The sequence below is a fragment of the Hyperolius riggenbachi genome, chromosome 9, assembly GCF_040937935.1.
Source record: "Hyperolius riggenbachi isolate aHypRig1 chromosome 9, aHypRig1.pri, whole genome shotgun sequence".
NCBI lineage: Eukaryota > Metazoa > Chordata > Amphibia > Anura > Hyperoliidae > Hyperolius > Hyperolius riggenbachi.
In genome coordinates, this window is record NC_090654.1 from 4,094,020 (window position 1) to 4,107,492 (window position 13,473).

Consider the following 13,473-nt stretch of genomic DNA (forward strand, 5'->3'; position numbering starts at 1 on the left):
GCTGATGTTGTACCTTCCTCTGGATCAGCAGGGATATGTGAGGGAGCAGGCTGGTGTTGTGCCTTCCTCTGGATCAGCAGGGATATGTGAGGGAGCAGGCTGGTGTTGTACCTTCTTCTGGATCAGCAGGGATATGTGAGGGAGCAGGCTGGTGTTGTACTTTGTTCTCTGGTTGAACTCGATGGACGTATGTCTTTTTTCAACTCAAATAACTATGTAACCGTTATTTAGTGCAAATAAAGATCTCCCCATTCAGAACTTAAAGAGAATCTCTACTCTAAAATTCTTACAATAAAAAGCATACCATTCTATTCATTATGTTCTCCTGGGCCCTTCTGTGCCGTTTCTGCCATTCCCTGCTGCAATCCTGGATTGTAATTGCCAGTTTTAGGCAGTGTTTACAAACAAAAGACATGGCTGCTAACCAGCTTGTGATAGGCTGAGAGGAGCTCAGTCTGTGACTCACACAGAGCCTGCAGGGGGCGTGGAGAGGGTGTGTATAGCTTCTATCCTATCACAAGCAGAGCAGCACATTGCTGCCTGAGCAGACAAAGCTGACAAAGGAAAGAAGATTAGATTATATAACAGAGATAATACAGCCATTGTGCAACTAGGAAAGGCTGCAGTAAGACAAAAACCACATTAGAACAGGTATAGGAACTTATAGGATAGAAGAAATAAGGCTGAAAATGTTGTTAGTCTCTTTAAACTTTTCATGAACTGTACTTAATAAAGACTGTTCTTTTCTGGATTAGGCAGCATTCTATTTAGGATGTCCGGATTGTGCTGCTACACACAGCGCTCCTAATTATACAGACAAATAGGGTAATTACATTACTGTAATATGATAAATGTGTAACCTCGTTAGGGCCAGCCAGTGACTGATGTCCCGATATGCCGGGGGCAGGACTGGTCATGTGATTCTGGGGAGGGCGGTTGTTGGAATAAAGACAGGTGGTCATGTGACTCTGGTGACAGTGGTTGTAGGATTGAGTTGTGGTCTCAGGAGGGGGGTTGGTCACATGATCTGTACATCCTAGTCTGCTGCACACAAAGCTATTCATAGATAATTGGGAGTGTCAGGCTGTATAATGACATTGTGCCCAGTGAGAGGAGTGATTGCAACGTGCTTCTTGTGATTCAGCTGAGGTGCCTGATTTCCACTAATGACTTGCGTTGTACCAGATCTGGCTTCCCATTAGTGGTCCCGGCAGCGGTATTCTGCGGCTGACCTGCTTTCACCTTTGAGAGATGATTGTCCCCACAGAAGGTGCATTTTCTAGTTAGTCCATATTTGGGCCCCTTTCTTAAAGGACACCTGAAGTGAGAGGAATATGGAGGCTGCCATATATATTTCCTGTTAAACAATACCAGTTGCCCGGCAGCTCTGCTGATCCGCTGCCTCTAATACCTTTAGCTATAGCCCCTGAACAAGCATGCAGCAAAACAGGTGCTGTGACTGGACTAGCTGCATGCTTGTTTCAGGTGTGTGATTCAGACATTACTGCAGCCAGATAGATCAGCAGGACAGCCAGGGAACTGGTATTGTTTAACAGCTGGAGGCATTGGGCCATGTCCTGCGTGTCCTGCATGCAGCTGTGGTGGCAGTGCCCTTTATGCAGCTGTGGTGGTGGTGTCCTGTATGCAGCTGTGGTGGCAGCGCGTCCTGCATGCGGTTGTAGTGCCCTGTATGCAGCTGTGGTGCCCTGTATGCAGCTGTGGAGGCGGTGCCCTGTATGCAGCTGTGGTGGCGGTGCCCTGTATGCAGCTGTGGTGCCCTGTATGCAGCTGTGGTGGCGGTGCCCTGTATGCAGCTGTGGTGGCAGTGCATCCTGCATGCAGCTGTGGTGGCGGCGCGTCCTCCATGCAGCTGTGGTGGCGGTGCCCTGCATGCAGCTGTGGTGTCGGCGCGTCCTACATGCAGCTGTGGTGGTGGTGCCCTGTATGCAGCTCTGGGGCCGAGTGTCCTGCATGCAGCTGTGGTGGCAGCATGCCCTGTATGCAGCTGTGGTGGCGGTGCCCTGTATGCAGCTGTGGTGGCGGTGCCCTGTATGCAGCTGTGGTGGCGGTGCCCTGTATGCAGCTGTGGTGGCGGTGCCCTGTATGCAGCTGTGGTGGCGGTGCCCTGCATGCAGCTGTGGTGGCATGTCCTGCATGCAGCTGTGGGAGCGGCGCATCCTGCATGCAGCTGTGGGGGCGGTGCGTCCTGCATGCAGCTGTGGTGGTGGCGCTTTCTGCATGCAGCTGTTGCGGCGGTGTGTCCTGCATGCAGCTGTTGCGGCGGCACATCCTGCATGCAGCTGTGGGGTCGGCGCGTCCTGCATGCATCTGTGGTGGCGGTGCCTTGTATGCATCTGTGGTGGCGGTGCCCTGTATGCAGCTGTGGTGGTGGTGCCCTGTATGCAGCTGTGGTGGCGGTGCCCTGTGTGCAGCTGTGGTGGCGGTGCCCTGTATGCAGCTGTGGTGGCGGTGCCCTGTATGCAGCTGTGGTGGCGGTGCCCTGTATGCAGCTGTGGTGGCGGTGCCCTGCATGCAGCTGTGGTGGCGGTGCCCTGCATGCAGCTGTGGTGGCGATGTGCCCTGTATGCAGCTGTGGTGGCGATGTGCCCTGCATGCAGCTGTGGTGGCGGTGCCCTGCATGCAGCTGTGGTGGCGGTGCCCTGTGTGCAGCTGTGGTGGCGGTGCCCTGTGTGCAGCTGTGGTGGCGGTGCCCTGTATGCAGCTGTGGTGGCGGTGCCCTGTATGCAGCTGTGGTGGCGGTGCCCTGTATGCAGCTGTGGTGGCGGTGCGCAGCTGTGGTGGCGGTGCCCTGTATGCAGCTGTGGTGGCGGTGCCCTGTATGCAGCTGTGGTGGCGGTGCCCTGCATGCAGCTGTGGTGGCGGTGTCCTGTATGCAGCTGTGGTGGCGGTGTCCTGTATGCAGCTGTGGTGGCGGTGCCCTGTATGCAGCTGTGGTGGCGGTGCCCTGCATGCAGCTGTGGTGGCAGTGCCCTGCATGCAGCTGTGGTGGCGGCGTGCCCTGCGTGCAGCTGTGGTGGCGGTGCCCTGTGTGCAGCTGTGGTGGCGGTGCCCTGTATGCAGCTGTGGTGGCGGTGCCCTGTATGCAGCTGTGGTGGCGGTGCCCTGCATGCAGCTGTGGTGGCGATGCCCTGCATGCAGCTGTGGTGGCGATGCCCTGCATGCAGCTGTGGTGGCGATGCCCTGCATGCAGCTGTGGTGGCGATGCCCTGCATGCAGCTGTGTTGTCGGCGCGTCCTGCATGCAGCTGTGGGGCTGAGCGTCCTGCATGCAGCTGTGGTGGCGGTGTGTCCTGTATGCAGCTGTGGTAGCGGTGCCCTGTATGCATCTGTGGTGTCGGTGCGTCCTGCATGTGCAGCTGTGGTGGCGGCGCGTCCTGCATGCATCTGTGGTGGCGGCGCGTCCTGCATGCAGCTGTGGTGTCGGCGCGTCCTGCATGTGCAGCTGTGGTGTCGGCGCGTCCTGCATGTGCAGCTGTGGTGTTGGCGCGCTGTATGCATCTGTGGTGGCGGCGGGTCCTGCATGTGGTGGCGGTGCCCTGTATGCAGCTGTGGTGGCGTTGCCCTGTATGCAGCCGTGGTGGCGGTGCCCTGTATGCAGCTGTGGTGGCGGTGCCCTGCATGCAGCTGTGGTGGTGGTGCCCTGTATGCAGCTGTGGTGGCGATGCCCTGCATGCAGCTGTGTTGTCGGCGCGTCCTGCATGCAGCTGTGGGGCTGAGCGTCCTGCATGCAGCTGTGGTAGCGGTGCCCTGTATGCAGCTGTGGTGTCAGTGCCCTGTATGCAGCTGTGGTGGCGGTGCCCTGTATGCAGCTGTGGTGTCAGTGCCCTGTATGCAGCTGTGGTGGCGGTGCCCTGTATGCAGCTGTGGTGATGGTGTCCTGTATGCAGCTGTGGTGGTGGTGCCCTATATGCAGCTGTGGTGATGGTGCCCTGTATGCAGCTGTGGTGGCGGTGCCCTGTGTGCAGCTGTGGTGGCGGTGCCCTGTATGCAGCTGTGGTGGCGGTGCCCTGTGTGCAGCTGTGGTGGCGGTGCCCTGTATGCAGCTGTGGTGGCGGTGCCCTGTATGCAGCTGTGGTGGCGGTGCCCTGTATGCAGTTGTGGTGGCGGTGCCCTGTATGCAGCTATGGTGGCGGTGCCCTGCATGCAGCTGTGGTGGCGATGACCTGCATGCAGCTGTGGTGGCGATGCCCTGCATGCAGCTGTGTTGTCGGCGCGTCCTGCATGCAGCTGTGGGGCTGAGCATCCTGCATGCAGCTGTGGTAGCGGTGCCCTGCATGCATCTGTGGTGGCGGCGCGTCCTGCATGCATCTGTGGTGTCGGCGCGTCCTGCATGTGCAGCTGTGGTGTCGGCGCGCTGTATGCATCTGTGGTGGCGGCGCGTCCTGCATGTGGTGGCGGTGCCCTGTATGCAGCTGTGGTGGCGGTGCCCTGTATGCAGCTGTGGTGGCGGTGCCCTGTATGCAGCTGTGGTGGCGTTGCCCTGTATGCAGCTGTGGTGGCAGTGCATCCTGCATGAAGCTGTGGTGGCGGCGTGCCCTGCATGCAGCTGTGGTGGCGGTGCCCTGTATGCAGCTGTGGTGGCGGTGCCCTGTATGCAGCTGCAGCTGTGGTGGCGGTGCGCTGTATGCAGCTGTGGTGGCGGTGCCCTGTATGCAGCTGTGGTGGCGGTGCCCTGTCTGCAGCTGTGGTGTCGGTGCCCTGTGTGCAGCTGTGGTGTCGGTGCCCTGTGTGCAGCTGTGGTGTCGGTGCCCTGTGTGCAGCTGTGGTGTCGGTGCCCTGTGTGCAGCTGTGGTGGCGGTGCCCTGTATGCAGCTGTGGTGGCGGTGCCCTGTATGCAGCTGTGGTGGCGGTGCCCTGCATGCAGCTGTGGTGGCGGTGCCCTGCATGCAGCTGTGGTGGCGATGCCCTGCATGCAGCTGTGTTGTCGGCGCATCCTGACCTGCATGCAGCTGTGGGGCTGAGCGTCCTGCATGCAGCTGTGGTAGCGGTGCCCTGTATGCAGCTGTGGTGTCAGCGCATCCTGCATGCATCTGTGGTGTCGGTGCGTCCTGCATGTGCATCTGTGGTGGCGGCGCGTCCTGCATGCAGCTGTGGTGGCGGTGCCCTGTATGCAGCTTTGGTGGCGGTGCCCTGTATGCAGCTGTGGTGGCGGTGCCCTGTATGCAGCTGTGGTGGCGGTGCCCTGTATGCAGCTGTGGTGGCGGCGCGTCCTACATGCAGCTGTGGTGGCGGTGTCCTGTATGCAGCTGTGGTGGCGGTGCCCTGTATGCAGCTGCAGCTGTGGTGGCAGTGCCCTGTATGCAGCTGTGGTGGCGGTGCCCTGTATGCAGCTGTGGTGGCGGTGCCCTGTATGCAGCTGTGGTGGCGGTGCCCTGTATGCAGCTGTGGTGGCGGCGCCCTGCATGCAGCTGTGGTGGCGGCGCCCTGCATGCAGCTGTGGTGGCGGCGCCCTGCATGCAGCTGTGGTGGCAGCGTGCCCTGTATGCAGCTGTGGTGGTGGTGTCCTGTATGCATCTGTGGTGTCGGCGCGTCCTGCATGTGCAGCTGTGGTGGCGGTGCGTCCTGCATGTGGTTGTGGTGGCGGTGCCCTATATGCAGCTGTGGTGGCGGTGCCCTATATGCAGCTGTGGTGGCGGTGCCCTGTATGCAGCTGTGGTGGCGGTGCCCTGTATGCAGCTGTGGTGGCAGCATGCCCTGTATGCAGCTGTGGTGGTGGTGCCCTGTATGCAGCTGTGGTGGCGGTGCCCTGTATGCAGCTGTGGTGGCGGTGCCCTGTATGCAGCTGTGGTGGCAGTGCATCCGGCATGCAGCTGTGGTGGCGGTGCGCAGCTGTGGTGGCGGTGCCCTGCATGCAGCTGTGGTGGCGGTGTCCTGTATGCAGCTGTGGTGGCGGTGTCCTGTATGCAGCTGTGGTGGCGGTGTCCTGTATGCAGCTGTGGTGGCGGTGCCCTGTATGCAGCTATGGTGGCTGTGCATCCTGTATGCAGCTGTGGTGGCGGTGCCCTGTATGCAGCTGTGGTGGCGGTGCCCTATATGCAGCTGTGGTGGCAGTGCATCCTGCATGCAGCTGTGGTGGCGGTGCATCCTGCATGCAGCTGTGGTGGCGGTGCATCCTGCATGCATCTGTGGTGGTGGTGCATCCTGCATGCAGCTGTGGTGGCGGTGCCCTGCATGCAGCTGTGGTGGCGGTGCCCTGTATGCAGCTGTGGTAGCAGTGCATCCTGCATGCAGCTGTGGTGGCAGTGCATCCTGCATGCAGCTGTGGTGGTGGTGCGTCCTACATGCAGTTGTAATGGCAGCATGACCTGTATGCAGCTGTGGTGGCGTTCCCTGTATGCAGCTGTGGTGGCAGCGCGTCCTCCATGCGGTTGTGGTGCCCTGTATGCAGCTTTGGTGGCAGTGCCCTGTATGCAGCTTTGGTGGCGGTGCCCTGTATGCAGCTGTGGTGGTGGTGCCCTGTATGCAGCTGTGGTGGCGGTGCCCTGTATGCAGCTGTGGTGGCGGTGCCCTGTGTGCAGCTGTGGTGGCGGTGCCCTGTATGCAGCTGTGGTGGCGGTGCCCTGTATGCAGCTGTGGTGGCGGTGCCCTGTATGCAGCTTTGGTGGTGGTGCCCTGTATGCAGCTGTGGTGGCGGTGCCCTGTATGCAGCTGTGGTGGTGGTGTCCTGTATGCATCTGTGGTGGCGGTGCCCTGTATGCAGCTGTGGTGGCAGTGCGTCCTGCATGCAGCTGTGGTGGCGGTGCCCTGTATGCAGCTGTGGTGGCTGTGCATCCTGCATGCAGCTGTGGTGGCGGTGCCCTGTATGCAGCTGTGGTGATGGTGTCCTGTATGCAGCTGTGGTGACGGTGCCCTGTATGCAGCTGTGGTGATGGTGTCCTGTATGCAGCTGTGGTGGCGGTGCCCTGTATGCAGCTGTGGTGATGGTGTCCTGTATGCAGCTGTGGTGGCAGCGCGTCCTGCATGTGGTTGTGGTGGCGGTGCCCTATATGCAGCTGTGGTCTCAGCGCATCCTGCATGCGGCTGTGGCGGTGCATCTTGAAGGAACACACTGGCACTGTGCAGACGTGGGCCCTTAAGCCTTTCTGTGACACTTTTGGGTCCTGCGGGAAGCGTTTTACAAATGTGTTGTTGTTATTTATGTCCCGAGTGTGCTGGAGGTGCCTCTGGTGGGGAGTATAGTTGGACATAACAGTTTTATAGTAGTAAGGACTGTATACTTCTCCTTTAAGTATATATTTAGTGAATCAGTTGATTGTTTGTCTCTTGCAGCTGCTCCTCCTCCTCGTAAAACCCGAGTTGAGCTGATGAAGGATATCGATGCGGAGTATTACGGGTACCGGGATGAAGACGATGGAGTTCTCTTACCGCTGGAGCAGGAGGAGGAAAAACGAGGTATTGCCCACTAAACGATTCACCAACCTTCAGTCTGACTCCAGATATTCACCAGATACACGACTTCTCCATCACACAGGGGGGAGGAGTTACTGGAGGACACGAGTGGTTCAGCACACAGGGGGAGGAGTTTTTGGAGGAGACGAGTGGTTCGGCACACAGGGGGAGGTGTTACTGGAGGACATGAGTGCTTCAGCACACTGGGGGAGGCGTTACTGGAGGAGACGAGTGGTTCGGCACACAGGGGGAGGAGTTACTGGAGGACATGAGTGGTTCAGCACATGAGAGGGGAGTTACTGGAGGACACGAGTGGTTCGGCACACACGGGGAGGAGTTACTGGAGGACATGAGTGGTTCAGCACATGAGGGGGAGTTACTGGAGGACACGAGTGGTTCAGCACACAGGGGGAGGTGTTACTGGAGGACATGAGTGATTCGGCACACAGAGGAAGGTGTTACTGGAGGACACGAGTGGTTCGGCACACAGGGAGAGGTGTTACTAGAGGACGCAAGTGGTTCAGCACATGAAGGGAGGCGTTACTGGAGGACCAGAGTGGTTCAGGACATGGGGAGGAGTTACTGGAGGACACAAGTGGTTCAGCATACGGGGAGGAGTTACTGGAGGACACAAGTGATTTAGCACACAGGGGGAGGAGTTACTGGAGGACACGAGTGGTTCAGCACACGGGGAGGAGTTACTGGAGGACACGAGTGGTTCATGACGTGGGGAGGAGTTACTGGAGGACACGAGTGGTTCATGACGTGGGGAGGAGTTACTGGAGGACACGAGTGGTTCATGACGTGGGGAGGAGTTGCTGGAGGACACGAGTGGTTCGGCACACGGGGAGGTGTTACTGGAGGACACGAGTGGTTCAGCGCACAGGGGGAGGAGTTACTGGAGGACACGAGTGGTTCAGCACATGAGGGAGGAGTTACTGGAGGACACGAGTGGTTCAGCACATGAGGGAGGATTTACTGGAGGACACGAGTGGTTCGGCACACAGGGGGAGGTGTTACTGGAGGACACGAGTGGTTCAGCACACAGGGGGAGGATTTACTGGAGGACACGAGTGGTTCAGCACACTGGGGGGAGGATTTACTGGAGGACACGAGTGGTTCGGCACACAGGGGGAGGTGTTACTGGAGGACACGAGTGGTTCAGCACACAGGGAGAGGATTTACTGGAGGACACGAGTGGTTCAGCACACTGGGGGGAGGATTTACTGGAGGACACGAGTGGTTCAGCACACGGGGAGGGGTTCTTGGAGGACAAGAGTGGTTCAGCACACAGGGGAGGAGTTACTGGAGGACACGAGTGGTTCAGCACACGGGGGGCGGAGTTACTGGAGGACACGAGTGGTTCAGCACACGGGGGAGGAGTTAATGGAGGACACGAGTGGTTCAGCACACGGGGGGAGGAGTTACTGGAGGACACGAGTGGTTCAGCACACAGGGGGAGGAGTTACTGGAGGACACGAGTGGTTCAGCACACGGGGAGGGGTTCTTGGAGGACAAGAGTGGTTCAGCACACAGGGGAGGAGTTACTGGAGGACACGAGTGGTTCAGCACACGGGGGGAGGAGTTACTGGAGGACACGAGTGGTTCAGCACACGGGGGGAGGAGTTACTGGAGGACACGAGTGGTTCAGCACACGGGGGAGGAGTTAATGGAGGACACGAGTGGTTCAGCACACGGGGGGAGGAGTTACTGGAGGACACGAGTGGTTCAGCACACAGGGGGAGGAGTTACTGGAGGACACGAGTGGTTCAGCACACGGGAGGAGGAGTTACTGGAGGACACGAGTGGTTCAGCACACGGGAGGAGGAGTTACTGGAGGACACGAGTGGTTCAGCACACGGGGGAGGAGTTACTGGAGGACACGGGTGGTTCAGCACACAGTGGGAGGGGTTACTGGAGGACACGAGTGGTTCAGCACACTGGGGGGAGGAGTTACTGGAGGACGCGAGTGGTTCAGCACACGGGGTAAGGGGTTACTGGAGGACACGAGTGGTTCAGCACACAGGGGGAGGAGTTACTGGAGGACACGAGTGGTTCAGCACACGGGGAGGGGTTCTTGGAGGACAAGAGTGGTTCAGCACACAGGGGAGGAGTTACTGGAGGACACGAGTGGTTCAGCACACGGGGGGAGGAGTTACTGGAGGACACGAGTGGTTCAGCACACGGGGGGAGGAGTTACTGGAGGACACGAGTGGTTCAGCACACGGGGGAGGAGTTAATGGAGGACACGAGTGGTTCAGCACACGGGGGGAGGAGTTACTGGAGGACACGAGTGGTTCAGCACACAGGGGGAGGAGTTACTGGAGGACACGAGTGGTTCAGCACACGGGAGGAGGAGTTACTGGAGGACACGAGTGGTTCAGCACACGGGGGAGGAGTTACTGGAGGACACGAGTGGTTCAGCACACTGGGGGGAGGAGTTACTGGAGGACGCGAGTGGTTCAGCACACGGGGTAAGGGGTTACTGGAGGACACGAGTGGTTCAGCACACGGGGGGAGGAGTTACTGGAGGACACGAGTGGTTCAGCACACGGGAGGAGGAGTTACTGGAGGACACGAGTGGTTCAGCACACGGGGGAGGAGTTACTGGAGGACACGGGTGGTTCAGCACACAGTGGGAGGGGTTACTGGAGGACACGAGTGGTTCAGCGCACAGGACCTTAATTTCTGAATAACTGTATCAGGTGACAAACTATGCAATATTTTAGTGAATTAGCAGTTAGGTGGATGATATATCTAATATATATACTGTATATCTGTTGCAAGTTGTTAATTATTTTGAAATGTAAAGACGGGTCAGTCCAGCACTGATCACTCATTTTTGGGTGCAGAGCAGAATTTTGCTTTCTTAAAACAGAAGGTATTTGTGATTATTCAAGTTGGAGTGAGTATATGATGTCTCCCAGGGCATCACTGCTGAATATGCAAATCATCCCTTTGTTGTCCCTGTAAGTTTATCATACCTCCAGAACCTCTAGAATGCAGCGATGTGTCAGCTTGTTAATTGTGCAGTAAGATGGCTTTTTGGTCCACTGTAGCCCCTTACACACTCCTGGGAGATCTGGTTCACCATGAGCTTGCTGGCTATTTCTGTAACGCTGGATGTTTCAAGTCCTACCCCATAGAGCCCCATTAATCCCTGCCATGCACTGATGAGGATTGGTCAATCCGAAACAGTCTGTATGCATGTTGGATTATTGTGGCTCTGTAAAATTGACACATCATTGCATTCCAGCGGATCTGGAGGTGTGGCTTACAGGGACAACAAAGGATGATTTGCATATTCAGCAGTGATGAATTGTGGGAGACATCATATGCTCACTCCAACCTGAATTATAGCAAATACCTTCTGTGTTAAAGGAAAACTGAAGTGAGAGGGATATGGAGGCTGTCATATTTATTTCCTTTTAAGCGATACCAGTTACCTGGCTGTCCTGCTGATCCTCTCCCTCTAATTATTAGAGAGGGAAACACCTGACCTGCTGCATGCTTGTTCAGGGTCTATAGCTAAATGTATTAGAGTCTAATACATTTAGCCATAGACCTTGAACAAGCATGCAACAGATCAGGTCAAGATTAGCTGCATGCTTGTTTCTGGTGTTGTTCAGACACTACTGCAGCCAAATAGATCAGCAGGGCTGCCAGGCAGCTAGTATTGTTTAACATAAAATAAATATGGCAGCCTCCATATACCTCTCACTACATTTGTTCTTTAAAGGACAACTGTAGTGAGAGGTATATGGAGGCTGCCTTTTAAGCAATACCAGTTGCCTGGCAGCCCTGCTGGTCATTTTGGATGCATTCGAGTCTGCATAACACCAGAAACAAGCATGCAACTAATCTTATCAGATCTGACAATAATGTCAGAAACACCTGATCTGCTGCATGCTTGTTCAGGGGCTATGGCTAATCGTTTTAGAGGCAGAGGGTCAGCAGGATAGCCAGGCAACTGGGATTGCATAAAAGGAAATCAATATGGCCGCCTCCATATCCCTCTCGCTACAGTCCCCCTTTAAGAAGGCAAATGTTTGTTTTGCACAGCATTTTAGTAAGAGGCCTTTTAGGACCATTGTAGTTCTGGGAGTTGTAGTTCACCATGAGCTGGCTGGGTAGTCTGTAAGTCATGTTTGGGTGGTGCTTTTGTATCAGTGAACAGTGTCCTGTATGGCTGGTCTGTAGAGATATCTGCACCTGGGCACCCAGCTCTGTCTATGTGCTGTATTTATATTCCTCCATTATGCATGAGTGTCAGGTGGAGGTCACTCTCTCGACAGGTGCGGTACCGTATCCGGGTTGCACGCAATGTGCCGATATCCCTGATAGGGTTGGTTACACAGCCACTCCCCCCTCAGTCCCCACCTCCCGTAGTGCTGCTCATCAGTGAATGGCAGTGCAATCTGCTGATCAGAAAAATGAGCACAGTTGGATTTTTCCGCAGCGGACCACAGTTGTCTCATGCAGAGTAGATTGATGTGATGTATCTGATAGACGATCATTGCAGTCCTCATCCCATCTCTCTGTATTCTGCTGCCCTGCGGTCCATCAGACGGCAGGAATGGGGAGCGAGGCTGGGGTTTTGGGTGGAGAATCATGGTATAGAAGCAGGGCTGTGGAGTCATTACAAAAATCATCCGACTCCTCCGTTTATGAAACAGACTCCGTCTCTTTGACTCTACAGCCCTGTACAGAACTCAATGCTGGGCCCTCAGAGGCAGCACCGTATCATCTGGGAAGGGATTCCTGACTGCGAACACTTCTAATCCAGCGCTGGAGATTTGGGTGCAGCCGGCGCCCCCATAGGCTGTAATAGGAATTACAGCTATAGCGACGCACAAGACGCGACGCACGAGAGAAACTTCGGCGCTGTCAGAAGACTGAGCTGAAGTTACTTATAAAACGCAATAATTCGACCTCCAGCAATTGCTGGAAGCTGAATTATTTCATCCCTCACTATCCATGTGGACCTGGAGGGGGAATAGTAATTACTGCCCCCGGGACTTGTGCAGCAGCAGGATCAGCCATATACCAGTTGTATTCTGCGCCCAAGTCTCCCAGCAGCGATTCCTCTCGTACACCCTGACTGATTATTATACTGAAATAGCAGCCACATACAGACAGGACGGTTTTCCCCCACAAAGGATGTTTGAGTGTCCTTTCAGTGGCCTGTGGTACTGATCCTTGTACAGACACGCTCACTCCGTTCTCTGGCAAGCGGCAAATACTGCCTGTGGGAGGAGTCTTTCTACAAGAAACATATATTAAGAGTTGAATGAAAAATGTGGCCCAAAATTATGAGGTTGACTTGGATGATAAGTTTAATGTCTGTACATAACTGGAACTAGTCGAGTACTTACCGAAAATGTGCTTGAGGCCTAGAATCCACTAGGAACCACCGCAGCGCTATAAAATCACTGTAGCGCTGTGTTCAACGCTAGGGCATTTGCGATTTTCCGACGCTTGGAAGTGCTGTATAGTTACCCGTACAGCACTTCTGAGTTGAGTCACTTTTTTTTTTATTTTACTAAAACTTTATCATTCTTACCAGGTGACCTCCTTCCACCCCCTAAAGGAAGAGAAGGAATAGGTGCTTTTCTGTGACCAATCAGAGAAGCTCCTGCAACCTCTTCCTTTAGGGGGCGGGGCTACGGATGGAAGACGGAAATACAGAGACCCGGTAATTATAATAAAGTTTTATGAAAAGCTAATCGCTCGGCCCCCAAAGCGCTGCATAATGGCTTTGATAAGCGATTTATGCAGCGCTTATATACTTTGCATTGAGTGTAAACGCGCTTGAAATGCTGCATGTCCTGCGATTGCGATTACCCCTAATTACAATCGCACTGATGGGTTCTCCCCACTCACTTTCATTGGCCAAGAGTTTCTGGGAATCGTCAGTGATCCTAAAATGCTGCCAAAAACGGCCCAGTGAGTTCCTAACCTGAAAGGGTCCTGAAATGGTCAGTTGTCGCTTTTGGTGAGCTGGCCGGGTGGAGTCACTTTTCCTGCATATACTTTATATTTTGAATCACTGATAAATGATTTT

General features: G+C 55.6%; 1 protein-coding gene across 1 annotated transcript in view; it reads left to right on the plus strand.

The window, feature by feature from the left end:
- The window catches only part of ISY1 (ISY1 splicing factor homolog), a 64,480-nt gene that overhangs the window by 32,702 nt on the left and 18,305 nt on the right, over positions 1 to 13,473 (plus strand). Inside the window, exon 8 of the mRNA XM_068255002.1 lies at positions 7,290 to 7,412. Within this exon, the coding sequence (XP_068111103.1) occupies positions 7,290 to 7,412 (123 nt within the window). The remainder of the gene's footprint in view (positions 1 to 7,289; positions 7,413 to 13,473) is intronic.